This window comes from Chenopodium album, chromosome 26 (genome assembly GCF_948465745.1).
Source record: "Chenopodium album chromosome 26, dcCheAlbu1.1, whole genome shotgun sequence".
Classification (NCBI taxonomy): domain Eukaryota; kingdom Viridiplantae; phylum Streptophyta; class Magnoliopsida; order Caryophyllales; family Amaranthaceae; genus Chenopodium; species Chenopodium album.
In genome coordinates this window covers 34602542-34628636 of record NC_137859.1, presented here as the reverse complement: position 1 = coordinate 34628636, position 26095 = coordinate 34602542, and the positions used below count along the sequence as shown (strand labels likewise).

The 26095-nt window shown below is 34.7% G+C and overlaps 4 protein-coding genes across 5 annotated transcripts; 3 read left to right on the top strand and 1 right to left on the bottom strand.

Moving 5' to 3' along the window:
- Nucleotides 1–4524: 4524 nt before the first annotated feature.
- Nucleotides 4525–5961, top strand: LOC145617105 (protein MAINTENANCE OF MERISTEMS-like). Its single transcript, XM_081671792.1, has 5 exons — nucleotides 4525–4707; nucleotides 4898–5258; nucleotides 5321–5470; nucleotides 5594–5736; nucleotides 5890–5961. Exons 1-5 carry the CDS (start codon nucleotides 4525–4527, stop codon nucleotides 5959–5961), a joined length of 909 nt encoding a protein of 302 aa, XP_081527918.1.
- Nucleotides 5962–6407: 446 nt separating this feature from the next.
- LOC145617104 (PKS-NRPS hybrid synthetase cheA-like) lies at nucleotides 6408–9636 on the bottom strand. The gene is made up of 3 exons (XM_081671791.1): nucleotides 9571–9636; nucleotides 7146–9126; nucleotides 6408–7024 (listed from the first exon to the last, which is right to left on the bottom strand). Exons 1-3 carry the CDS (start codon nucleotides 9634–9636, stop codon nucleotides 6408–6410), a joined length of 2664 nt encoding a protein of 887 aa, XP_081527917.1.
- A 2340-nt stretch (nucleotides 9637–11976) lies between these two features.
- On the top strand, nucleotides 11977–20851 carry LOC145617194 (uncharacterized). Of its 2 annotated transcripts, none has more exons than XM_081671880.1 (13): nucleotides 11977–12092; nucleotides 12253–12354; nucleotides 12660–12733; nucleotides 12817–12888; nucleotides 12978–13006; nucleotides 13969–14019; nucleotides 14934–14984; nucleotides 15753–15812; nucleotides 15916–15998; nucleotides 17045–17189; nucleotides 18042–18092; nucleotides 18723–18827; nucleotides 20483–20851. In XM_081671880.1, the coding sequence occupies exons 1-13, from the start codon at nucleotides 12019–12021 to the stop codon at nucleotides 20612–20614; spliced, it is 1029 nt and encodes a 342-aa protein (XP_081528006.1). In that variant the 5' UTR covers nucleotides 11977–12018; the 3' UTR covers nucleotides 20615–20851. The 2 variants fall into 2 exon arrangements, with proteins under 2 accessions (XP_081528006.1, XP_081528007.1); XM_081671881.1 differs by having other exon boundaries at nucleotides 15753–15809; nucleotides 20483–20850.
- A 2868-nt stretch (nucleotides 20852–23719) lies between these two features.
- LOC145618416 (uncharacterized) lies at nucleotides 23720–24653 on the top strand. The gene has a single exon (XM_081673186.1). The coding sequence runs from the start codon at nucleotides 23720–23722 to the stop codon at nucleotides 24323–24325; it is 606 nt and encodes a 201-aa protein (XP_081529312.1). The 3' UTR covers nucleotides 24326–24653.
- Nucleotides 24654–26095: the final 1442 nt, after the last annotated feature.

Genomic DNA, 26095 nt, shown 5'->3' with positions numbered 1-26095 from the left:
GTTCACCTCTTAAGTTCCTTCTCTCATAAAATATCCAGTTCAGTTCAGTTTAGTTAGTTCAGCTCCAATCAGTTTAGTTCAGTTTAGTTCTAGTCAGTTCAGTAGTTCAGTTCAGCTTAGTTCAGTAAATGTGAACAGACCCTTAGTTGTAATTTTGATTTGGATTACTCTTAGCAAACTTTCTTAAAACTTATTTTTTTTCTAAATTTATTTCATTTAAATTTATAAGCCTTGAAATAAGTGAAAATACAGCGAGAAAAATAAAATCTAAATGAGGAATGAAATTATTTTATAATCCAAAGAGATCGAATAAGGAATAATTAAAGGAGAATTATCATACGGATTGTGTTTCCAAAAACTAGATATAAATATTTTTGGCAAATTGTTTGATTAATTCACCAACTTGTTTATCAGAGTTTAATACGAAGTATATAGCTAGGTAAGCTATGTTCTAATTTGATATGATCTGATTTTATGATCCAAATAAACTTAAGACTTTATACTATGCGTACATTATCTTTAAGAATAAGAAATATATTAATTTGTCTCTTGATTAATACTCCATATGTGAATTTTTTAAATATTAATTTTTCATTGTAGAGTATTGGTTATTACAAAATCAAAGATGCATAAATTGATAAATGATAATGATTATAATTTCAATAGACAAATGGTCCATCTAATCATTAATAAACTAATTAAACTTAGATTAAGGCCCTGTTTGATTCACCTTAATTTTGCTGAACTGAAATTATTTTTCCTGAACTGAACTTAATTTTACTGAACTGAAATTATTTTTACTGATTTTCTATTATAATTCTTCTTTAAGAAAACTGAATTTTACTGAACTGAACTTATTTTTACTGAACTGAACTTATTTTAACTGAACTGAAATTATTTTTACTTAATATTATTTTTTTAAGGTGAAGAGAACAGGGCCTAAGTACGGTTGTATACCTTAAGAGGAAAAGAGGATCGGATAACAGTTGCATAACTAAACGTTCCTTCAAAGCTAATGTATGAGCATTGTTAAACAAAAGTGCAATACTAATTTAATTGATGTAAGATATGATTGAGTTTAAAAAGATACTACCTCCGGTTCTTATTACTCGCAACAAAGGGGTATTATTTGTGAGACATATAATATTCCTTTGTTGCGAGTAATAAGAACCGGAGGTAGTATTAAAAGTGTTGGCCATGTACTCATGTATGACTCACCGATTATCGTCTCTATATCTACTTTGAGTGTTTGAACTGAAGTATTCAACAACTTGGATTTATTATTATGTGATTATTAATACTGTATAAAAACCTTTTAAATGTCTCATTTTGCAAGAAAAAACCTTTTAAACGGATCTTTGTTAAAAAAAACCCATCACCACGATGACTTTTTTTGATTAATGAAACCTCCACGCACTTTTCCGGCATTGACTCTTTATTTTCCTACTTGCAGGCTTGCAGCCTACTGTCGGGTACTTCTCTCTCTCTTTTTTTTTTTTTTTGCTCCCTAATTTTTCCTTTATAACTATTCTAGGGCAAGCCTTCCCAATTCAACTGAAAAAAAAAATTAGGGCAAACTTCCTAAAATCAAAATAATTGAAAGGTAATTTAGGCTTCTTAATTTATTTCTTCCCCTGCTGCTGCTTAACCCTTCTAGGCTGCTACTGCTTGTACTGCATTTTTTAGGTCTTCCAAGCTTCCACTTTGGCTTACCAAACAACACAAAATCGAAGAAATTCAACAAATCAGGGCAACAATTTGAACATTTCTACTCAACAAATTCAACAATCCATCAAAGTTTGCGTCCTAACGACCCCTTTCTTCCTAGCTAGTTTAGCCATTGATAATTGTAAATACGTGAGTTTCTCACTTGTCTTAAAAAAACCCCAATTTTTTTTTACTAATTCCAAATTTATAGTTATAAGTTAATGAATATAGACTTACCTTATGTTATTGTTGATGTATTAATGGCGAGCACCAAAGGAGAGAGAGAGAGAAACCCAAATTGATTTGAAAGAACTGTAGAGGATTCATGGAAGAAGGAGAGGGAGTATACAAGGGAAAGACTTTGGGGGGAAATAAGAGGGGAAAAATAAAGGGGGGGTGCAAATATAAAAACAATTGGGTGTAAGTAGGGAAAATAAGGAGTCAACACCGCCTGAATTGAGCAATTAGGGCTTGTTCTCATTGACTGAACTGAGCTGAACTGAACTGAGCTGAACTGAACTAAACTGAACTGAAATGAATATTTTATAAGAGAAGGAAATTAAGAGCTGAATTGAACTGAATTTCAACGTATGAGAACAGGTCCTCAATACCGGAAAAGTACGTGGAGGTTTCATTAAACAAAAATTGTCATTGTGGTGGATTTTTTTAACAAAGATCCGTTTAAAAGGTTTTTTCTTACAAAATGAGGCATTTAAAAGGGTTTTTTTTAACAAAATTTCCTTAATACTTTCTTTATTTTGGCTTCCAAATACTTTCTTTATTTTAAATATTTAATTTTTTCGTGCTTTAAACTTTACATCAACACGGTAATGAAATCATTTGAATAATGAAATTTGTTAAAATTGATTATGTGGCATGCACCCTTGATAAAAATATATTACTGTACTTTATAATTTTTTTTATTTTTTATTTATTTTTTGAGAGATTATTCTTCAATAAATGAGTATTAAATTTATGTTGACCAAGTAGTCAATATTAGAAGTCATACCCACGTTTGCATGTCCCATTCTAAAATGCTGCATATACTTTTTTTTTGCTTTTTTGTTTTTCAAGTAATGGTAAGAAAAAAAAAAACCTCAAAAGGGAATTTCTAATATGTCAAAGTAAGGACGAGGATAAAGAATAATTAGGTATTAATGTATTATTATTAACTAGTTTAGTCCCCACGGCCGTGCTGCCCGGATTAAGTAGCTATTATTTGTTTTAATAGTTTAATTTTATATTCGAAAACAGTGTAATTATAATGTCAGTAATTAATTTTGAAAGAAGTATAGTATTGTATTTATTAAGTTTTGGAATAGATGAGAGGAAAAAAAATAGTGAATTGCTAAACACCGCCGTCCAAAATGATCACCACCGCCTTCATTTCAAGCAAAAAGTCGATATTACCCTTACTAAACCCTAATTAATTTTTTATTCTTTTTATTTTGTCCTCTCCCAACAAACACCACAACCACCACTTTCTTTCCCCACAACCACCACAATCACGCAGCAAGGGGCGGCAGTCCGCGGAAGTCGACGGCAGGTGGCGGCAGGAGACAGCTTGCGGCGGCGGTTTTCACAGGCGTTGATGTCGGCGGCCGGGAAATCGACAAAAGAGGTTGGTTTGCCCCCTTTTTGATGTCTCTTTTTTTTCTTTTTTTTTTTTAAATTGTTTGTGGTTACCGGCGTGGGAATCCGGTTCGCCAGCACCGGTAACCGCGCGATCGAAGTTGGTTATCGGTGGCGGCCAACCGGTTTACCACGCCGGTATGTACCAGCCACCGAGTTAGTCGGTTTTTTTCTTTTTTTTTTGTTTTTTTTTAAAACTCGATTTATCTTTACCGGCGTGGAAAACCGAGTTGCCGTAGTCGCTTACCGGAGTGGAATACCGGTTGACCGTCACCGGTAACCGGCGACCAAAACCAGTCAGCGGCGGCAGTCACTCGGTTGTGTACGCCGGTAATTGGCTGCGGCCACCGTTAGTTTTAATTTATTTATTTATTTTTTTTTTGTAAAAATTACTATTATGTTTTTAATTTTAATATTATAATTATTTAAATTTATATTGTTAATTATTATTAATATTATGATTGTTATTGGTATTGTTTTTTTAAACAAATTATTACTATTATTATTATTATTATTATTATTATTATTGATTGTAAATATTTTGTTAATATGGTTATGACAACAGTTGGGTAGGCTCAAAATGACGTTTGATCGTATTGATGGCTCGGGTGAGAGACATACTCGGACTCGTGCAGTGACTGCTTCGACTAGGAGACTAAGGACATCATTTCCTATATCCGATGGAGCATGTGTTGATAATGAGGTTCAGGGACGTGAGGGGGAGGACAAGGAGGAGGAGGAGGAGGAAGAGTGTGATGAGGATCAAATTAACAATTTGGTGGATGATGATGGGAGTTTGAGATCTGTTCGACGTCGGGGAGGCAGGGGAGAGCAAGGCCAGGCGTCGTTTGGAGCCACTTTGAGGAGAGGTGCTGATGGTAGATTTCAGAGTACTGGAGCTGGTACTTCTCGAACTCGTAAAATTCATGTTGTTCGAGCGTCAAATGATACTACATGGCTTGTTCAAGCTGAAATGCTGGGTGGTCCCAAGGATGGAAGTGTCATTCCCAGTTACGTAGGTCACATCGCCACGCAAATTTGGATGGGGCCGACAAAAGATCGTGACGTGTTGAAGTGTCAATCTAGGACGCAATGGTGCCTAAATTTACATGAGATGCACAGTAATATGGCCAATGTGTGCGTAGACGAGTTGATAGTACTAGTTTGAGTGGGCTAGTTAACATTATGCATCATCACATTGACTGGGCCCTGATTTCGGCGTTTGTAGAGTGCTGGCAGCCAGACACAAACACTTTTCACTTCCCGTTCGGCGAGATGACTATTATGCTCCATGATGTCCAGTACATACTTGGGTTACCTGTGGAGGGTGATGCTGTTGTAGAGCAAAGTGATGTTGCGTCTTTGAAGGTTGACTTTCAAAAGTTTTTAGGGATAGGAGCAGATAACTTGTTGCCAAGCCGGCACCCATTTGGGATAATGGGGGGGGGTGTCAAGTCAGGCCATATATGAGAGATGCCTGGCAGAGAGAGGAGACGTTGATATCCAGGTGCAGGGGTTCTTGTTGTTAGTTCTAGGCAGCACTATTTTTGTCGATAAGAGTGGTAGTCGTATTCCTCCTTCTTGCACCTTAGAGGTGAAGAAGAAGGATGTTCAGCTTTCTCATTATTCATGGGGTTCAGCTACCCTTGCTTATTTGTATCGGCAGTTAGGAGTTGCCTCACAGATAGGTTGCAGACAGATTACTGGGTGTTTGACGTTGTTACAGTCTTGGATTTATGAGTATTTTCCTGCATTTCGACCTGTTCAGGGTTGTTTAGCCATAACATCGACTGATGCTCGAGCCGCCAGGTGGGACACACAGATTCAGGAAAGGGACTACCATCGTGTAGTTTCTTTTCGTAGACGCCTTGACCAGATGACAGATCGTGAGGTATATTTTTTTGCTACATATTTATTTTTTAATTTTTAGACTTACTAGTTACTAATAATATTTTAAAATTTTTGTTTTAATTGCTTGTAGGTTATTGGAGGCCCTATACTTTAAGTCCAGCTCATTCGGTCCCGAGAACTACTTATCTTGGTTGGATACAGTATCGAGATATTGTTGAGCCATACCACCCTGACCGAGTTATACGACAGCTTGGGTTCATTCAGGGGATTCCTCCTCCCTGTTTTACACCCGATTATGCGAGCCGACCAGCATATGAGACGCGGAGTTACGCGGTTAGTTCCGCCAGTGCACCACAGTTCTGGGACAGATTTAATGTCGGTACTTAATGTATACCCCTCTCAGACTATTTGCCATTGTTGGACGAGGAGCCTACTTGTTCTGATGATTACGAGGACTGGTTCTACACGTACTCACATCCACTTCTTATGAGTCCTGATGCAGTGCTTGGCCCACCACCTCGACCCGATAGGACGAACGTAGATTTTGTAAGTTTATTTCAGTATTTAATTTCATTTATTTAATTTGATTTAAATAATTTTTTCATATTTAATTTCATTTATTTAATTTGATTTAAATAATTTTTTCATATTTAATTTCATTACCTTTAGTCATTTAATAATGTTATTTAATTTGTGCAGTGGGTGCAATTATTCATGTCTCCGTTACGCAAGTTCATAGCTGAGCAAGGAGGCAACATCACCCCACAATGATTGAGGCGCAGGAAGCAATCAAGTTGTGGAATGACATGTTACAAGATTGACATTTTTTTTTTAATTATTAGATTTGGTTGACTTGGGGTTTTTTTTTTATTATTATAAGATTTGGAGTTAATAATTATTGGGATATCATTTGATTTGGTATTTTTTTTAATTATTAGATTTGGAGTTAATAATTATTGGGATATCATTTGATTTGGCTTTTTTTTAATTATTAGATTTGGAGTTAATCATTATTGGGATATCATTTGATTTGGCTTTTTTTTAATTATTAGATTTGGAGTTAATAATTATTGGGACATCATTTGATTTGGCTTTTTTTCATAACAAAAAAAAATTATTAGACTTAGTTGATAAATGAAAAAATAATTAGATAGTGTCTTTAAAATTATTAAATTTAGAGTTAAGTAGTAACAATGCAATTAAATCTCCTATCAACATCATTGACTGTTAGCTAGAGTGTTCCACGTAGCGCGCCTATGTTGATATCGATCCTCCCAACCTGTAACGGTATCGTCACGTATATCGAACCAAGCAGTAGCAATAGGAGGAACTGGGAAATTATCTTCAAACTCCAATCGCACAAAATGCCACCCTAAAGACAATATGCAAAACTCCCTATACGGACCAGTTGCTGTTGACGGAGCAGTCCACGGTAGCACGGTGATGCATGGGAACACGCCACGACCATCTATACCAACACCAAAACACATAACAACGACATTATAAAAGTTAGCTATCGGAAACAAGTCATCCCAAGCAACCATCCAATGATCTGTGCCACATCTCCCTCCGGTCCATGTGATACGGTTGATTGCAACATCTAACTGTTCAACTCTGTACACTCGAGAATAAATGTCTCGATGAGCACCAACCTCATTTGCAATCGATTGTCGAGCTAATATCCATTCATGCTGGTCGCCTATGAAGAAATCTGCAACACATCGAAATCCACAGTTACCATCACCTAGCGGATCACTCCACCCTCGTAAAAATGGAAGCATGAAGGCTGGAACTTTATCCAAATATGCAAATTCCTCCAAGTTCAAATCATTCCCTACAAGTGTGCACAAATTAACCATAAATAATAATAATAATAATAATAATAATAATAATAATAATAATAATAATAATAATAATAATAATTTGTTTAAAATAAAAAAATAATAATTAAGAACCTGAAGCTGTATAAGTCGGTGTCGTACGACCACCACGACGACCACCCCTACGACCACCTCGACGGCCACGAGAACCCAAAATATGCTCAAATCTGCTACGATTACGCTTAGTAGACGCAGACCATTGACCTGTCGGTGGTCGACCCCTTGTTGTCTCGTTGACCTCTGGATTAGTAAAATCAGTCTGATCTCGGTGTAGCTCCTCAAATAGGACCCGGTTGATACCACGCACAAAGCTTGGATCACGATCCAAGACCTCATCAACTAAAGACCTAAACAAGGCTGCATCCTGCTCTGACTCCTCAGCAAAAACGGGAATGTCAACGCCGTCACCGATCACTAATGTCTTCCAAAATGGATGGACCTGATCCAAATACAACCCTGTCTCTGCAAGAATCGCTGTCCACATGGTGCATGCACATGGGAGACCGTGCGTCGCCAGCAATGCACACCCACACTTATCCAACACATCATCAGATAACTCTCTCATCCTCTTTAACTCCTCCTGTAAAATATCAAGACCTCGAAATGGCATAAAGCCGTTAAGATGAAGCAAAGGCATGATGTTGTGCTGCGACCCCATACGCCGTCTCGAGTCCTCTAAATGGTGACGAATCTCAATTAGCATACCCTCAATGTTGTTGTGCACACGACGGAAGATAGTGTCTAATGCTCCTGTAGAACTATCGAACCATTGTTTAAGTACGGAATGTTCGCTCTCTACTCTACATGTGTTGACATTGCCGAAGTGCATCACCAAATTCGTCCAAACTCGTACAAATTTCTCCTTGTGGACCAACCATTGCTCCTCGACGTACTTCACCAGTGGGGGGTTCGATGCTCCCCATGTCGCTCTCATAGTTTGCAACTCTAACTCATACTCGGCAACAGTGGTCAAACACATTAATCTTCTCCATCTACCATTTCGAAATCTCTCGGCCATCAACATATCCTTCCCACACAAATAGTACGCCCTTGCCAACACATCCTTGTTAATGTGCCACCCGCATAATAAATGCGCACAATTTGGAAAGACCTCTTTCAAAGCCTTCATCAACCCCAACTCACGATCAGTAACAAAAACATTCGGAGCCACCTCAAATCCAATGTACAACTGCAATTTCTCCAAAACCCACTTGTAGCTTTCATAAGTTTTGCTCTTCAATATAGCATATCCAATCAAAAAGTTTTGTTTTGTAGGCGTGACACCAACGAGCTCGAAGAATGGCAATTTATATCTGTTGGTCTTGTACGTAGAATCCATCCCAATGACATGTGGATACGTACGTAACATATTAGCCATCTCTGGGTGGGCCAAAAAAGCATGGGTGATGGAACGAGTATCTGGATCAACATTTATCCAAGTGACATACTTGTACTCATTTTCCAAGTGAACAAACTGGTGCGCAACATCTCGACCTTCACAAGCATCTAGCCGAGCACGACTTCTCACATTGTAGATATGTCTCTTATTAGGGTTCTCATTCGGAAACTTCTCTTTCACAGCTTCCATAATGTGGCGCGGCTTGGCTGCAGCAGAAGTCATGTCAATAACAAGTGCCTTTGCAGCTGGACTAAGACCACTAACCTGTCGGTGACCCTCTCGATATACCATGAGCGGATGGTTATGCATGCCTTTCAAACCCTTTTTAGATATAATTTTCCGTTCTTCCATGTCCCGCAAGCATCGAGCTGAGATTTGAAACGTACATTTACAACCCTTGCTCTTCGTGTTCTTGCGTATGACATTCTCACGGTCCCGATTTTCCCCTCTGTTTCTCTCCCCCCGATCACATTTCATATAATTAATTGGAAGCCCGTTTCTCTGTTTCTTGTACGATGAATTTGTTAAAAAGAACCCTAATGGAGTGGCAATCTCTCTAGCCCAATTAACAGCTGCTTCATAGGTCGGGAATACTTCTCTAGTCTGAAAATGCAGGCTATAATCAACACCATCACCGCCGTAATCTGATAATGACGCCTGATACACATAAACAATTCTTTATATTAATAATAACGAACAATATAACATTATCAATATAATTATAATAATAATCGTAAATAGAATAATATTTATTATTATTCATAATAATATTAAAAGTTAATATAATAATATTAATTTAAAAAAAAAAAGATGGCTGACCGGAGCAGTCAACCGGAGCTGGAAACCGGTTGACCGTCAAGGTTAACCGGATTTGACCACCGGTTGACCGTGACGGACAACCAATTTTCAGCTCCGGTTGACCACGGTAACCGGCGCCGAAAAACGGTCACCATCAAGGCCAACCGGTGTCCAAATCCGGTCAACCATTCCGGTACACCGGCGCCCAAAATCGGTTACCGGAAAGGATGACCGGTTTCGGCCATCGATTGACCTTCGTCAAACATTAATTATCGAGTCAAAGTCCAAATTGCGAAATCGTACTTGTTCAAAAACTGACGGTTGAGATTGCGGTTGGTTTTCCGACGAACTACCGTTATTATCATCCATTTCCGATGTCTTTTCCGTTCGTGGTGGTGGTCCAATCTATTCGTGGTGGTGGTCCAATCTAGGTGGTTGACGCGGTGATTGTAGTGGATTAATTAAAGTTTGAAATATTAAGAAAAAGGGCAAGAAAGTCCTTTAACTTGAAATGAGGGCGGTTTTGATCATTATGGATGGCGGTATTTAACACCCCCCAAAAAATATTCTCAAAAATAGTTAAGGCGGGAAAATTTTTAATAAGAAATTGACATGTGTCCTCTAATGATGTCAGCATGTTTTGTTTTAGTAATTGTTAATAGATTAAATGACCAACATTTATAATTCAGTTCGCTATTTAATTTGACTCCCAAAAAATATAACAAACCGTTAAATTACTAAGAGATCATCATCTTGAGAGAATACTTTTATCTCATGCTCAAGAGCTAAAGAAAGAATGTCTTTATGAAGAAGAGACCCGTGGATATACTTGTAGAGAGGCTATCTAATGTATACGAAGTATTTTAATTTGTACTCCGTACATATCTATTATATAATTTAAGAGACACTTTTCCAGCTTCTCTCTCTCTCTCTCTCTCTCTCTCTCTCTTTTAATTTTTTATTTTTACCCTATCAGTTTTCCTTATAACTTCCTATTTTATAACTTCCTCTAGACAAATTCAATAACTCCCCTAATAACATTGACGCATATGATTAATATATTTCGTGCTTTAGCACGAGTGTACTCTAGTTTTTAGTTAAAAAGAATTACTTAATTGCTTTGGAATTCATTTTAGTCTTTTGGACTTGCCTATATTTCAGATTAATTGTAATGGTTTCACTTTTGCATTATTTATATACTACGTATTTGCTTTGACTATAACTTTTACCAATATACTTCCTCTGTTTTTTTTAAGTGAAATAAGAAGTGTTACATGTAAAAGAAAGTAGAGAAAAGTATAAAACTAAGGGCTTGTTTGGCACCATTTTTGGTTTTCAGTTTCCTGTTCTTTTGAAAACTAAAAACCAAAAACTGGAAACAAGGAAAAGGTGTTTCCACTTTTTTGTTGTCAGTTTTCAAAATTATGATGATTCTAATAAGTTTAAATAATTTTTTATTCGTTATGTGACATATATCATGTACTTATAATAAACAAAAAACCAAAAAACAGAAAACCACAGCAATGCCAAACGAGCCCTAAAGTTAATGTTTTGTTTTGTTTTGTTTTTTTTTTTTTTTTTTGAAAATCCTGAATTGGAAGGAAAGCTCTAATCACTTAAGCTATCCCTCACTCTCAAAATAAAACTATTGTTGTTGTGTATAGTATAATAATAGTTCAACTTAGTTGTGTATATACATGTATGCCTGTTGCAATTAATTTGAAATGAAGAGAATAACATATCTAGTTCATGTTTCAAATTGGTGGAAGAGAGCTATAAAGAGGAATGCGAAAGTGGGTCTTGAAAATCCTATGTACCTAAAAGGTCCAACAGGGCTCTTAAAATAAATTTAATCTTCGATTCCAGGCCCACCCACTACTACGATGTTATTAACACAAGTATTTTTTGGCCAATTTTTCAAGAACGAACTTAATACGGAGTAGCAAACAATATAGCCCAATTGTTGGGTGTTAAGTGAGGAGACACAATTAGACATCCACGTTATTCGATCAATAAATTTTTTTTTGTTTTTTTTTTTTTTTTAAATTTTATTTATTATTTATTTATTTATTTTATTATGAGACAGAATTCCATGAATTACCCCATTGTTAAAATTATCTAACTTGACCCAACTCAAGCTCAACCCCAAGTGGCTAGAAGCTACCCCAATCAAAATTTGATTGGTGTGGTCACATTGGCCTAACATGTGCCAAACCTAGTATAAGTATATAACCCAATCCTGTTGATTATAGTATTTCACACATCCTATTTAACATCTCTACCAACGTCATGTTTCACAAAAATTCAAAAAATATACGTAGCAATAAATTATTAAGTACAAATGGGGCAATTCGTACGTGAATATGAAAATTTGAGGAGTTAAGGTTAAATCCCAAACCCGAGATCAATCCAACATTATTAGAACTAGAACAAACCCATTCGTCAAACCAAAGTTTCCCTAATGAATAGTGATGGATAGCTTAAGTGGTTAGAGTTTCCATCCGATTCTAGAAGTTTTTGAGAATAGGATTGATTCTCACCGCTCTTGTGGCCCTCTAAACAACAAAAACGCTTCTGGGCTACAAGGTCAATAACTCCTCCATTCACAAAGAAGAATATTGTGTCAAGATTCTCAACAAACAATTGACTAAAAGCCCATCATTTTTTGGGAGTTTTTGGAACGACCCAACTATAATCTTGTAGTAGTTCGTTGAGAAAACAAATGTAGTTTAAATGACAACATCTTAGATCATGTTCAGGCTATTATTATGCTCTCCAATTGCTCGATCATTCTTTAATATTCAACACCCACTCTTCTTCTCCAGGTAATTCTCCATTGTATTTTTCTCTGCTTATCTTTGTGTTTAAATTTTGTAATCAATAATTAGTTGAATTGAAGTGAATAATTGAAAAAAAACCCAAATCTTTGATTCTCACTGATTAGTTACTTAATTTAATTTGCACAAGTTGTTGTGATTATTTCAGCTTGAAGAACAACATACATTGCAAGTGGGTACAGATGGGTGCTGGCAGTGTTAATCCTGAGTATTCTGAAATTGCAAAGTTTCGTTTGTGCAATGTATCTGGGTAAATATTGTCAATTTCTTGCTATCTATACTGTGATACTAATCCGAAGACAGGTCTTGTACACAACGAGTGTATTTTATACAACTGTTTTTTAGTCACTTTAGATCACATATAAGTGTTACTGTACTCTCGTGTTTAGGCAACTAATCGTGTTGTATACAATACACCCGTACTTATTGTGTACTAGTTAATGCCTTACTCTAATTGCAATTGATTTTTGTGTGCTGTCTGTAAAAGACTGAATTCTTTTTTGAATATGAGTTTGTGTAAATTGGTTTTTATATAGTTATGTATGTTGGATTCAGTTATATGACAGAGTTGCTGGAAATTCAGGCTCCAAATCCCACAATGCATGTTTTGTTTATCCCAGGAAATCCAGGTTTTGTTGCCTTTTCTCTCTCTTTATGTGATTCATTGTTCAACTTGAGTGGGTAAACAATGAATTAGGTGGTTGTATTTCAGGTATTGTTACATTTTACAACGATTTTGTGGAGTCATTGTATGAGGAGCTTGGTGGAAAAGCATCAATTACAGGCATGATTTGGCTTCTCTTCTCTTTTTAAACCATTTATATTCGACTCGAAATGAATCAATGGAGTTGTTTCTGTTGTATTGATCCACAGCTATTGGGCACATATCCCACACAAGCAAGGTACTTGCTGACTGTTGAGACCTTATGTTTGAGTAGTGATCTACTTATTAATATGTAATTGATCCTTGTAGGAGAAAATGTATTACTATTTGCTCTAAGTAAATGAAGATTACTTTCATGTTATGATGTTATGATACTTATTGCATGATGATATGCCTATGATGGCTATGATTAGCAGCATACTCTGCTAAAACACGGCGTGTAGGTTTGATGATGGGATTTCTTTCTATGATTTTGTGTGAGTGGCTTGACATATAAACATTTGGGTTAGTATTTTTAAGGGTTCCTATTTTGAAACTTTAATCAATACTCGATTTATCTGTCTTTATCTGGGGTAAAGAGCTGCCATGCCTCCATTTTTTGGTCAGTTCATTCAACTCCAATGTTCTATGTAACCGTGTTGATTTACTTAGTAGATGGAAAGGGAAAATGACGGTGACTATGGTGGAGAGATATTTAGTGAAGGAATGCAAAAAGAGCTCCATGATTGTTCCATGTTGTGAGCTTGAGTAGGGAGGAGAAGCAGGTCCATAAATTGGGGAAAGTGGTGGTATTGGATCGGTGAAGAAAATAAAAAATACCCCCCTCCCCTATATCTGGTTGGTAGTTTATTGAGGACATTAACAATTTATTTTTAGGCAATAGCTGTATTTCATATAGGCTACTTTACTGTAAAGGTGTATCTCGTACTTATTAATACATGGGTTTATCTCATTGTAATTACCTCAATATTAGGCTACATCGTTGTATTTTTTCTTTAATGGATGGAAATACCTTTTTGGTCAATTTTTTCTTGTTTGAAGAAAGAAAGTTGTGGAGTGGTGTGTGGATGTTCCTTGCCTTGCTATAATAATATTTTGCATACGTGTAAAATTGATGAATGAAAATATGGCGTGGCACCTCTCTTTTGGATAACTTAATGCTTCAGACTGCCGTTTTTATTGCATTTGATTATGTGCTAGGATTGGGAGCATGGACGCTTATTCTCATTGGAAGACCAAATTAACCACAAGGTTAGCTTTTTTTGCTCCATTACTATTCTTTTATTATTAGTAAGGTTGCAGTTTACTGAGATGGGGCCATTTAACACATCTCATATTGGATTTTGACTTGTCAAGCTGAGTACATTGTGTTTAAACCGCAAGGTGAAGTTTAATTTGGTTTTATATGGTAAAAGAACATTGTACATGCTTTGCATATTGAGTTTAAACTTCTGTTCTATCCTGAATACCGTTTTCCCCTATTCCTGGAGTGAGGTGTTGTTGGTACTATGACAAAGGGTTGGGACATGAGAGTCCGCACATTACTTAAGAACTAGAGATTTTTCTCTGTGGTGGGCTTTGCTTTGGCTTCATTATTTCCACTAAATTAAATAAAGAACTAGAGAAATTTTTTGTGGTTAGCTTTGGCTTTGCTTTGCACTGCAATTTATTTGTGATTATGTTGGTAATTATTATATTATTTTACTTGGAAATGGGTTTGTGGCCTAAAATCCATCATTTTCTAAAAGTTAATTTTTGCTTCATAAATAATCAAGTCATGAGCACCAATTAGGCGAGTGGAAAGAACCACAACTATTTTTTCCAGTTCTCTTATGGTCAAGCTCTGACACTTTGAATCCCTTCAAAAAAAAAAAAAAATAAATAAATAAATAAAAATTATAAAGCTCTGACACATTGAAAGTTTCATTCTTTTTATTCTTATTTGCATACGTCATAACTCTAAAGTAGTGTAATTGAGCATTACTGACTGCAGGGGGAACTTTCCCCTGTCATGTAAATGTGTAATTGTTCTTGGTTAAGCCCTGTACGTGTTTTGTGGTTACAGACAGTAATTTTCTGTGTCGAGTCAAAGAATTAATTTACTTGGCAAAGCTGTTTTGTGGTGCAAGATGAATCATTGATGTGTTATGTTTTTGTTGCTGCAGATTGATTATATTGCCCATGAACTCCAAAATAATAGTGCTCCAATCATACTGGTGGGTGAACTTCCATTTAGATCTTATTTTTGTGGATTTCTATTAATAAGCATTTTTATTAATAAGCTTCAGTTAAGAATTTAAATCCCTGTGACTTGAAAGAACAATATCACAAGCACCCATTGGAGGGCTTCATGTTAGGTTTTTAGCAGTTCTCATCACATGCAAAGGCAGTGAAAATCCTTTTAGCCTACGTAGTTACTAGTTAGTCCTGGCGATAATTGAACATTATTGGTTGTCAAATGATATTTGAATGCTTATCTTAGCTTTTAGGACTGTTATTTGATTAATAATATTGTTTTTGAAAAAGTTTTTGTTATAGCTTTGACATTTTGAGCACTTGTAAATAAAATAGCAGAATATTATAGTTTTCTGACATATTAGATATAGAGTGTTCTTTTCGCGATTAGCTTATCATTGTTCTGATTACCCTGTAATCTTGGTGAAATATTCTAGCAACCACTGGTCAATAGTGTAGTAGAAATACAAATGTTACGAATGCATATTTTAATACATTTAATACTTTTGCGTGGCTCTATGGAGTTTGCCTTACAAAGGTTTTGAGCAATACTTGTTGTTTTGGTGATATGGTTCCAATGCAAGGTATGGGACTCTGTCCCATATCAGTCATATGGGAAGTTGACGTGGGGTTATATAGGTCTATGGGCTCTCTACCCTTTGAGTTAGCTTTTGAGGATGGTTCTCTAATTGGCCTGTATCAGCTGTCCTTTCAGAAGTATCCTATCTGACATGTATATTCTTTTGAAGGTTGGGCACTCTATTGGATCTCATATAGCATCTGAAATGTTTAAGAGAGCTTCACAGAAGGTGTTCAGTTAACTATATTGGAGAAATTATCATATACTACTACTTTCGTACCTTTTCTTTCTAATTCTCAATTGATTAATCTGGATACTATTTATCTTTCCAGGTTATATACTTCATTGGGCTATACCCTTTCTTGGCTTTAAATTCCAAATCATCAAAGCAAACTGTAATCAGGAAGCTAGCAGAGTAAACTTTTATCTTTACACTCCACTCCAAGATAAGAGTTGCATTTTAATTTTAGCAACTTTGCACAACTCAAAATGGTGCTTAAACACAGTTACTGAATTTCTCTATGTTTATGGTATTTATACTAGGTTGTTCTTTTACTGATGTCGACTCAAAAAAAAAAAAACAAAAAAAAAACAACTATAATGTTTTTTTGTTCACTTTCTTCTGATTATTGTCTACAAGTTGTCTAACATATGTACACATATGATTGTTAGCTATTGTGCAAATATTTTGTCTTTGTGTTAACAATTTTGAATGTATCTCTGACTTTCTATTATTACTTTTGGAGTATTTATAAACATTAAGTAGTAGGCTTTTCCATTGTAAGTCCATCAGGAATAGCTTCTTTCTGCATACATTACACACCCTTAATCCCTCTTTAGGTGGGAGCCATATGCTAGGTGTTGGGCAATGGCATGGTGTGGTATTGTATATTTGCTTTTACTTCTTGATGTTTAAGTTGTTAATGGCGTAACTGCTTATTCTTACATTTTCACATCCTAGATCAACTTCTCAGATGCAATATTTGTGTTTAGTCAGTACAAAGATGAGGAATGAGTGTTGATCTGTACTTTGCTTTCTGTATAGCACATAAGTTTTACTCTTATGTTCCTTGGCACTTCAGGTCTTTATTCACTTAGCTAGCTGAATGTGAAGAGCGCCATCTCTAGAAAATCATGCTTTGTCAAACTTAGATAATAAGTCGCCAACTTGTAGGCTATTGAGTTGCTTCACTAACTGAATTGATAAAAAAAATTCCTCTTTAAGACCTGCAAGAGCTATCGTCCTGCTGCCGCCTGTTGTGGTGGGCATTAATTGCATTATCTTTGTACTATGTGAGGCTTGCACAACTGAGGCAGTCTATAACTTCTTTTCTAGATTGAGATTTCATGAGACTTATTGCTCCTGACTGCATCCTGCTGCACCACCACCCCCCCCCCCACCCACCCACCTTACCCTACATACCGTAGCTGAACGGTCCATTTTCTTGGTCAAATTTCCAGGTCTTCAATACTATGTTCATTGGTTAGCTCTATAGTAGCTCTGCTGGGCGTTGTCCCCAGTTTATCAAGGTCTATTGTGAAGACGACTTTAGGCAATTCATGGTCTGCTACTGCTATAGATGCTGCTTGCTCCCACTTGTTGAAGGTAAGGCTTCCAAAATCTGGATAAGAAGGTTGTGCTATTTAATAAATAAGTTAGGAATAGATGTCTATCTAGAAGTTTCCATCAAGATGTTATTAAACCAAGGTCTGCAATATTGAGTCGGACTTGGATTTTAAATATGTTAAATGAGACACAAATGAACTCACTTCTTGACTAGTTTTATCTGTTTTTTATTTACTCTTCTAAAAATTTTGTAATCCAATTTTTTTATTTGCATCTCATAGCTAAAACCTGTTAACTTTGGTTAAAACATATCCACCATCCTCCCTTAAATTTTGAGAGAAAAAATTAGCCAAAGTAAGACAAAAGAAAATTGTAACTTTTCGGGTCATAAAATGTGATTTTGAACAGCATAGGGTGGTCTGGTCGACTAGTCTTTCTTCAGATCTATTATATGTGGAATTTTGTTTCTCTTACTTTTCATTTACACTACAACCTAGAATTTATTTGGTTCTATAGTTTTTTTTTTTTTTTTGAAGGAATATTTGGTCCTATAAGCAATCAATCAATATTTACATTTAATGGTCATAAATTGCTCCTTCCGTTCCCATGGACAGTACCCTGAGGGCTGGAGGCAGTTTTATGAAGGCTTTGCTCATAATCAGACTGTACCAAGAAACTCATGTTCTTCTGTACAGCTTATATGCTTTCTGATCATATTCACAATTGGAACTCAACACATCCCTTGATGAATGCTTTTTGCTAAGACAAGAGAACTCTATTGTTTTGTATTATGCCATTTTTGAGGGATCTTCCTCCTTTTTTTGGCCAAGTTATCTACATTTTGAAATGAAAGAATTCTTATTTATTGTTTGTTCATATTAAACAACGCAGTACCATACAATGCGAAATATGCTGTTTATGGCAAAGACAGAGTTTGAGAAGGTAAATTTGTCTAATTATTTGTCTGTAGGTATACTTCTGATATGTATTATTTTTGTTTTTTTTTAAAAATATGATTTCCCTTGTTTTATATGATGCTATAAATGTCCTTGCAGTACTTGGCTGGTAGGAAGAGAAATACAACTTCCTAGAATTGAATTTGATAAATTGTGTCTTTTATAGTTTGCAATTTCTGAGGAAGATCTTCTTTCTCTATTTGAGAGTTTGCTGCCATCTAAACAAGAATGTATATTTGTAGCCAATTATGGGTTAGAATACTATTGGAAGACTAGTAAATAAATGTAAAGCTTTGTTGTACATAGAAAAATGTCTCTCTTAATTTACATTAAGCCATATTAATATAATTTTTTGTTTGAAAATATCAGTAATTCTGCATTAACAACATAACATTATATGCTCTACTTTGTCAAATCAAAATAAGAATATATGCTATTTTACATAATCAATGCAATATTATATGCCAATATTTGCATTACCCTTGCAACTTTAACTAAATCTAATAAAGTTTCTGATATGTGAAACAATGAATGAAGTGTCGTACTGTTTGTAATGATTGGATAAATTGGATCGAAGAAGAATAATTAGTGCTGGTTCTGATTGCTTTTATAACAGTTTTCAGAAGCACCAGACTGGGACTTCCTGAAAGCTAAGCCAAATCAAATAGCATTTTTATTTGGCATTGATGATCATTGGGGTCCGTTGTCATTGTTTGAAGAGGTATGTGATTCAAGTCTGGTCATTCTAAGATATTCAATTGTTCAACCATACTGCTACACCTCAGCACTTAACTGTGTACCTGTTGATTGCAATTGCATAATATGTAGTTAACGTCTATGTAAAATTTCATCAGCAGATGCATAAATGGTTTGGATCCTTATTCACGTCCAAAATGTTGCTTCTGCCTCCGCGTATACTTTGAAAAAAATTGTTGTTTTCGACCATACACTTAATCAGTTTGTGACAATAATTGCATTCTGTAGGGTATATGTATATGTCAGAATGCAAATGTTGTTGAGCACATCTTTTCTGCTGAGCTGAGACCATAGGATTCTTATTCTCACTTCTTTAGGAATGTTATCAAAGTTATGTAGTTGGGCAGTTGGGAGCTTAAGACACAATACATCCAAGATAGGCATCACCCCTAATCCTCTGAAGGGGTCTTCTTTTGCTCATTTTAGGATAAGGTGGGGTTCAGAAATACGCAGCCTTATCCATGCGATAACAGGACCTGTTTATGATTAACTGCTGATGTAGAACTTACTGTCTGCTGCTTAACCTTGACGACGAAGTGTGTATTGTATAGTTGATTGAGCCATTTTGATATTGTACAGTATGATTTAGATCCATGTTGCTTTGGTTGGAATTTAGTACTAGGCTGAACTATTGTCTGAAACGGAAATTTGATGTATAGAATCCTCTCTCCTATTTCTCTTACTGTTGTGTCATATCTTTTAGTCTCTATTTGTTAATAAGTCTCTTCTTAAAGCTGGTTAACACCTAAACCTAATCAAAATGCCGATTTCAGTTTAAGATAGTAGTTGCTTCTTTATGTATGTTGTGATGCTCAATGTTCTTCTATACAAATGTCAACTTTTGTTATAGATCCAGAGTTCATCCATTAATATAACCTTAACCTGAGAAAAGGGGTTACTAAAGAATTAAAATTATTCGATTTATAATGTAGCCCAAGTATAAGGACAAATATCCTTTACTATTTGCATATAGTGTATCTTTGTAGGTAGAGAATTACTCGCTCTATCCCATATTTTCTTGCACATTTGCCTGTATTGGGTGTCCCAGATTTTTTGCACACTTGCTTTTTAAGGTGAAGTTTCTCTTATTTTCTCTTTCTATCCTCTTTCTTAAAATCCATACTAAAGACAAGCATGCACAATGTAATGGCACGGAGAAAGTTTCAGATTTCCCTTCTCTGACCGAAGTTGAAGTGCCTAAGTGACTGTGCCTACATAGGATGTCAGGTATCTAATGCTGGTACTTGAGACAAAATGAAGAAGTCTAATATCTGAGAATTGAGATTATTGTTTGCTAGAAAATGCTCTGTAAGGTGGAGCAAGAAAGACTTTGGTCCCTCTCTCTCTGCAAAGTTAAACTATCACAGACTCACAGTTTTAAATTCTAGTCAAAACTGAAAGTTTGCAAGTGTTGTCTCATGGCGGAATGCGCGTTTCATACTTAGTATTTGCTTAGAAGGTCCAATATTCTGTTAGATATAAGGGACAAATACTGTTTTATGTGATGACAGATTATAAATTAAACAGACAATGATGTGAATATTCCAAACAAATTTCTGATGTTTGTTTGTCTGTTGGGCAAATTTTTTCTAACTCTGTTTTTTTATGCACTTATTACAGATTTCCAAACAAGTTCCTGATGTTTCTTTGTCAATCGAAAAAGAGGGTCATGACCATGCTTTTAGTTGCACCGAGGCTGGCTCCACTTGGGTTGCCCAGCATGTAGCTGGCTTGATCAAGAAACATTTGTAAACACTATACCGTCGTCTGGCTCTCCATTTGATGAGTAAACGATGAAGAGAATGTTATCTTCCTGGTTCTTATCTCTTTTACTCTATTCACCTCACTTCTTTTGGAAGTTAACTGGTTATGATTCTGTAATGGCTTAAGTGATACAAGTTTGTCATATGTACGTTTCGTTTGCTGCTACACCTGTGTACATAATGAAATAATGAATTGCTCTATCCCTAGGTCCTTGTATTTCTGAGATTGTGATAATAAATTAATTCTTTTTGAATAGTCAATGCAAATAAAAAAAAACTCAGTTTGGAAGTAACAGAATTTGCCTTTTTTCAGCAGTTTTATTACAATCGTCTGTTTCATCTTTCTGAAGGATTTCAGCAGGCAGCCATGTCTACGGACTATGGTGAGTTCTCATCAATCATCATACGTGTAAATGAAATGCTAACATGTTTGCGCGCTGCTGCTACAGAGCACTATATGCAGGTTTGCGAATTATTTTCTTGAACATATTGCTTGTCCAACTCTTAAGTCTTAATCTGATCGGCAATTAGACATTATGGCCACCTGTTTTATGCTTTACTAGAGCATCCAAGTATATTAGCAATTAAACTTTTGATTAGAGGAACCTTTTAACTACTTAAATCGCCGGAGATGTCTTGTAAACTACTTCAAAATATTAGGATATCAGCTGATTTATTTATTTATTTATTTTAGTAAAATCTGCTAATCATATCATAATTCATAAGAAGACAACATGAATTGTTTGGTAGTTCAGTAGTTAAAGGCTGTATTTTGTCACTAATACATAGCATATCTATCAGTCTATATATTTGTCTTGCCTGTTGGAGCATTTTTCCTCAACTGAGGCCCAGCAACGTTGAAGTCTACTTGCAGTTTTGTCTAGCCATACAAAGAGGATCCTAGGTTGGTAGTTTGCGCAATTGCGCCTCTCATATAACTACCAACGTCTATAGCCTTCTTATTGTTTATGATGGACCATAGTCTAGAGTCATACTATGTGTGGATCAATGTATCGAAATACTATATGCACCCCCTTCCATTCAAACCTACACCAAAGCTCGGATGTTCGATTAATCTACTAAGTGCTAGATAACAAACATGATTGGAGTAGCTATTTACCCTTAACTAAATCATGCCCTGATAGACCCAAACGCCGTACACAAAACTAGATTGATTTGCACGTCTATCATAATTAACCCAAAAATCGATTTACATGACTATGACTCGAACTGAATCCAATCTTTACGACTGAAATTCTACCTCCAATAACTCTTTACATTACCTCCTTAGCATTTTAAGTCTTTGAGGTAAAACAATCACATGTTACAAATTGAGTAAACATTGTGGGACATAGATAACTTCAAATCCAAACTCTTATTTAATTTTTAGTGATGTGGACATTAATGTATATGCAATTTATGTCTAGCTACCTATTACAGTACTTTATTCTCAAGTATACTGGGGACAAGCATTAGCACCTTCTTAAATCATTCATAAACCACTCTTAACTTTTAATTACTTTGTCTTTTTTCTACATATATTTAAGATAATACAAGCATGTCTTGTTATTAATGAAGTTACTTAGTAGTTTCAACTTTCAAGAAACATAAATCATAATAATATTCTTTTTCATGCATTATTAAAAATCTGAATGATTCCTGTAGTAGAGTACAAACTCTGTTTGCAGACAAGAATTATTTTATTAACCTGTAGTTCACCTAATTAGTACCTTCTTTATAATATAATTTAATTCCTTGGTTTAATTCTTCTAAATCTGAAATTTTGTCAGGGAAGATTTTATGCTAATTATATTGTTTAATAAATATAATGTTTAAATAATCAAGTAGGAGAATATATTACTGCAACTACATTATATAATAAGATCTAAAACTCAAAAGCTTAATAGCTGTATAATTTAGAGATGAGATTAAAAAGTATATGTAATTAAAGCAAGTAAATTTAATTAAGGCATTAATTAAAGCACATGAAGTTCTTTTATACGTGCTTTATTTGTTGGACACTGAATTAAAGATGCATCATTTGTCTTACCCCAGTTGCTTCTTCACAATTTTATATCTATAAATTTTTAATTTGATAGAGACGATTAATTAAATAAAGATGTATATGAATATGAAAGTTTGTCATGACTTTATCTTTAATCCATTATACTTTCTACCAAAACTTTTTCTAAAGGCTTTGTTTTTGCATGGAAATTTCACGGGTTTCTATTATACTTTAATAAAATTCACACAAGTCCTTTTCATAATTTAGTATACTTCATAGCTAAAACTTATTTACTCCATATGGATAGTTTATGTGATAATGTATGTCGATACTCCATATATATGGACAATGATTTAGACGTGATTTGATGTCAACTATATATTGAGTATTATTATCCTAAAACTTTTAACCAACTAAACTAATTGACATCCATAATTTATGTAATGATGTAATAGTACACAATATTATATAACTGACTTTTCTCAAAAAAAAAAAATATTATATAACTGACTAGCCATAAACAAAACGAAGAATACATAATGCATCAAACACATTTAACTCTGCAATTCAACATTTCCGTCTCGTATTCTATTTATCTAAATACATAATGCATCAAATACATTTAACTCTGCAATTCAACATTTCCGTCTCGTATTCTATTTATCTTAAATACATAATGCATCAAACACATTTAACTCTACAATTCAACATTTCCGTCTCGTATTCTATTTGTCAAAGTAAGATAAATGATCCAATTGAACCAAAATCCGTATCCATTAGCTAACAATTCAAAAGTTTCATATATATCAAATGATGCCTAGATTTCATATGATGTCATTCAACCCAATGACAAATAATTAATAAGATAAATGCACCACACGGATCCTTAATTACTCATTGGGTCCCCATACTATAACTATAGTAAGGCTTGGCTGTCACCTTCACTTCAAACACCCACATGTCATCCTAGATTTCCAAACACACATACATAACATCTTCATTCACACACACATACATGCACACAAATTATAAATCTCTCCCACCAAATTAACAAAAAATTCACTCACTCCTCTTTCTCTCTCTAAAAAAATGTCCTCAAACAAAAGAAAAGTTCTCCTAAACACAGTCCCAGTAAACCTAGGCTGTAATTGTAGAAGGCTAAAACTTTCTTCCATTTTTAGCCCTAAACCAAAATCATCAAAAACACCCAAATACCAAAAATACCAAAATTATTCCTACTCTTCCTCAACTTCTAGCACCAACACTACTTGGGATAAAACTACTAGAAACTTCTCTTCTTCCTCCCCTTATGAGTGTTATTATCCAACTATTAACTCCACTACCTTTTCTCCTTACGTCGACACCACAACCTCCTCCTCTTCCTCCTCACAGCCGTCCTCATCTGTCGATGGGTACGGCCGTGTTGGGACTAAATCAGTGGCTGTTGAGAAGGATTCGAGTGACCCGTATTTGGATTTCAGGCAATCTATGTTACAAATGATAATGGAGAATCAGATTTATACTAAGAATGATCTTAAGGAGCTTTTAAACTGTTTCTTGCAGTTGAATTCTCCTTCTCTTCATGGGACTATAATCCGGGTTTTTACCGAGATTTGGAATAGTTTCTTCTTTAATGGGAGGCCTGATCATTCTTCCCCAAGGTTCTTCGCTCGGCCTAAATCCTATGAGATTTAAGTAGCCGACGCTAGCAGGGATAAGATTGCGTACATCTGAAACTCTGTCTCATCTGCGGGGGTTACTAGAATTCTACTTTGATTTTTAGTTGATTGGGTTAGCATTTGTAATCATCTTTTGGTGTTATTATTAATTAGTAATTTAGTATGAGTAGGATGAATTAATAGTTGTAGTGCATTATTAGGTATTAGGTATGATCTTAAATATTCCTCCTTTTTTGAGGCAACATATATAAGATCTCTAACTTGGTTGGTTTGTATAAGTCATGATCATGTCATATTTTGATGTGACTAGTAATTGTAAAGATGTTATATCATTTGGTATGAAATCAAACGGATTTTACTATTTTTAGTGTTTTTTATTATTTATTTGTATACAAGTATATAATTTATTTATCTATTTATTTATTTATTTATTTATATACTATATAATGCTCTTTTGCCAATTCTTGAAGGGAAGTTTTAAAACTCTATTCTAGGACTTGGGATTTGTAATCTCCCATTTTCAGGTGTATCATTTAAACGTACTATACTCAAATCCATAATTTGTCTTTTTTTCACCATTTTTATTTTATTTTAATTGTATTAATTTTTTATGTTGCTATTTATTTTTTACATTATCACATTTTAATTTCCATTGTATGTGTAAGTGCAATCCTTGGAAGAGACAAGTGTATCTTCTTTGTAGTATTTCAATATTTGTAGGTCCTTGATAAAATCTTTATAAAATGGTTCACTGATTTTTGGTCAAAAGTGGTATTACATTCTCTTTTACATAACCTTTTCTAAATACAAAAAATAAAATAAAAATACTTTTCCAAAAGATAGGCTATGGGTCCCCAAAGAGCCTTGAGATTTTATCTTTATTTAATCATTAAATAAAAAAATAAGTTGGAGCCTTGAGTAATAATAAAGCCAAAAAAAAGCAGAAGGTTAAAGTATAGTTATAAGAAGACTTATAACATAAATTTGATGAAATAAAGACATAGGGATTTGGAAATTGGAACAGAATAATTATTGTAGTTTTGTGGAGTTTACATAGGAGAAGTATCAATATTCAATTGAAAGAAGTGCTATGATAATGGTCTGCTTCAATTGAGCTCGTTTTAATGCTCATTTAATTTTATTTTTGCTTATTTCAAACTTTGCTCTTCTCCCTAGAATTTCTTACTAGTTGTCTAATGTTATGATTATTTTCAGCTCCTAGTGTCTTAATTTTGTGAAACAATTGGATTAAAATTTAAAACCCTAGGTTGGCTTAATGTTTTTATTTCTTTGTCAGTTGTGATGAATGAAGAACTTAATACAATGGTACTTTCTTTAGTATTACTATAAACTATGGACTATGGAGTTGTTCTTAATCTCGTGTGATGCATCATTCATGTGTGTGTCAAATATGGCCACTCCGTTTGTTGTTCCCTCCAAAAAAAAAAAAAAAAAAGAGACTACGGAGTTGTTCTTAATCTCAGCTCGTGTGATGCATCATTCATGCATGTGTCAAATATGACTACTCCGTATTGTTCCTTAAAAAATGACTATATTGTACGTCATGATAGATGAGATATGAAAAAAATGGCGTTTTTTTAATTGGTTGTACTTTGTGAGATCAAAATCATATAGAGTATTAATAGATAATGTGCCTAATGGCTTACCCATACAATACTTTAAAATGTAAAGATGACTTAATAATATGAATGCTTTACCATTTATATTTGACTAGGTGATAATAAGTTAAAAATCAATAAATAAATTAGACTAAAAACCATAAGAA

Coding starts and splice junctions, on each gene's coding strand:
- LOC145617104 (XM_081671791.1), bottom strand. CDS start 9,636: ATGGATGATAATAACGGTAGTTCGTCGGAAAACCAACCGCAATCTCAA. Junction 9,127..9,570: donor AACCGTCAGTTTTTGAACAA/GTACGATTTCGC, acceptor TATGTGTATCAG/GCGTCATTATCAGATTACGG. Junction 7,025..7,145: donor ACCGACTTATACAGCTTCAG/GTTCTTAATTAT, acceptor GCACACTTGTAG/GGAATGATTTGAACTTGGAG.
- LOC145617105 (XM_081671792.1), top strand. CDS start 4,525: ATGCATCATCACATTGACTGGGCCCTGATTTCGGCGTTTGTAGAGTGC. Junction 4,708..4,897: donor GTGATGTTGCGTCTTTGAAG/GTTGACTTTCAA, acceptor TTTGTCGATAAG/AGTGGTAGTCGTATTCCTCC. Junction 5,471..5,593: donor TCAGGGGATTCCTCCTCCCT/GTTTTACACCCG, acceptor TACCCCTCTCAG/ACTATTTGCCATTGTTGGAC.
- LOC145618416 (XM_081673186.1), top strand. CDS start 23,720: ATGTCCTCAAACAAAAGAAAAGTTCTCCTAAACACAGTCCCAGTAAAC.
- LOC145617194 (XM_081671880.1), top strand. CDS start 12,019: ATGTTCAGGCTATTATTATGCTCTCCAATTGCTCGATCATTCTTTAAT. Junction 14,985..15,752: donor ATAGTGCTCCAATCATACTG/GTGGGTGAACTT, acceptor ATTCTTTTGAAG/GTTGGGCACTCTATTGGATC. Junction 15,999..17,044: donor GTAATCAGGAAGCTAGCAGA/GTAAACTTTTAT, acceptor TCAAATTTCCAG/GTCTTCAATACTATGTTCAT.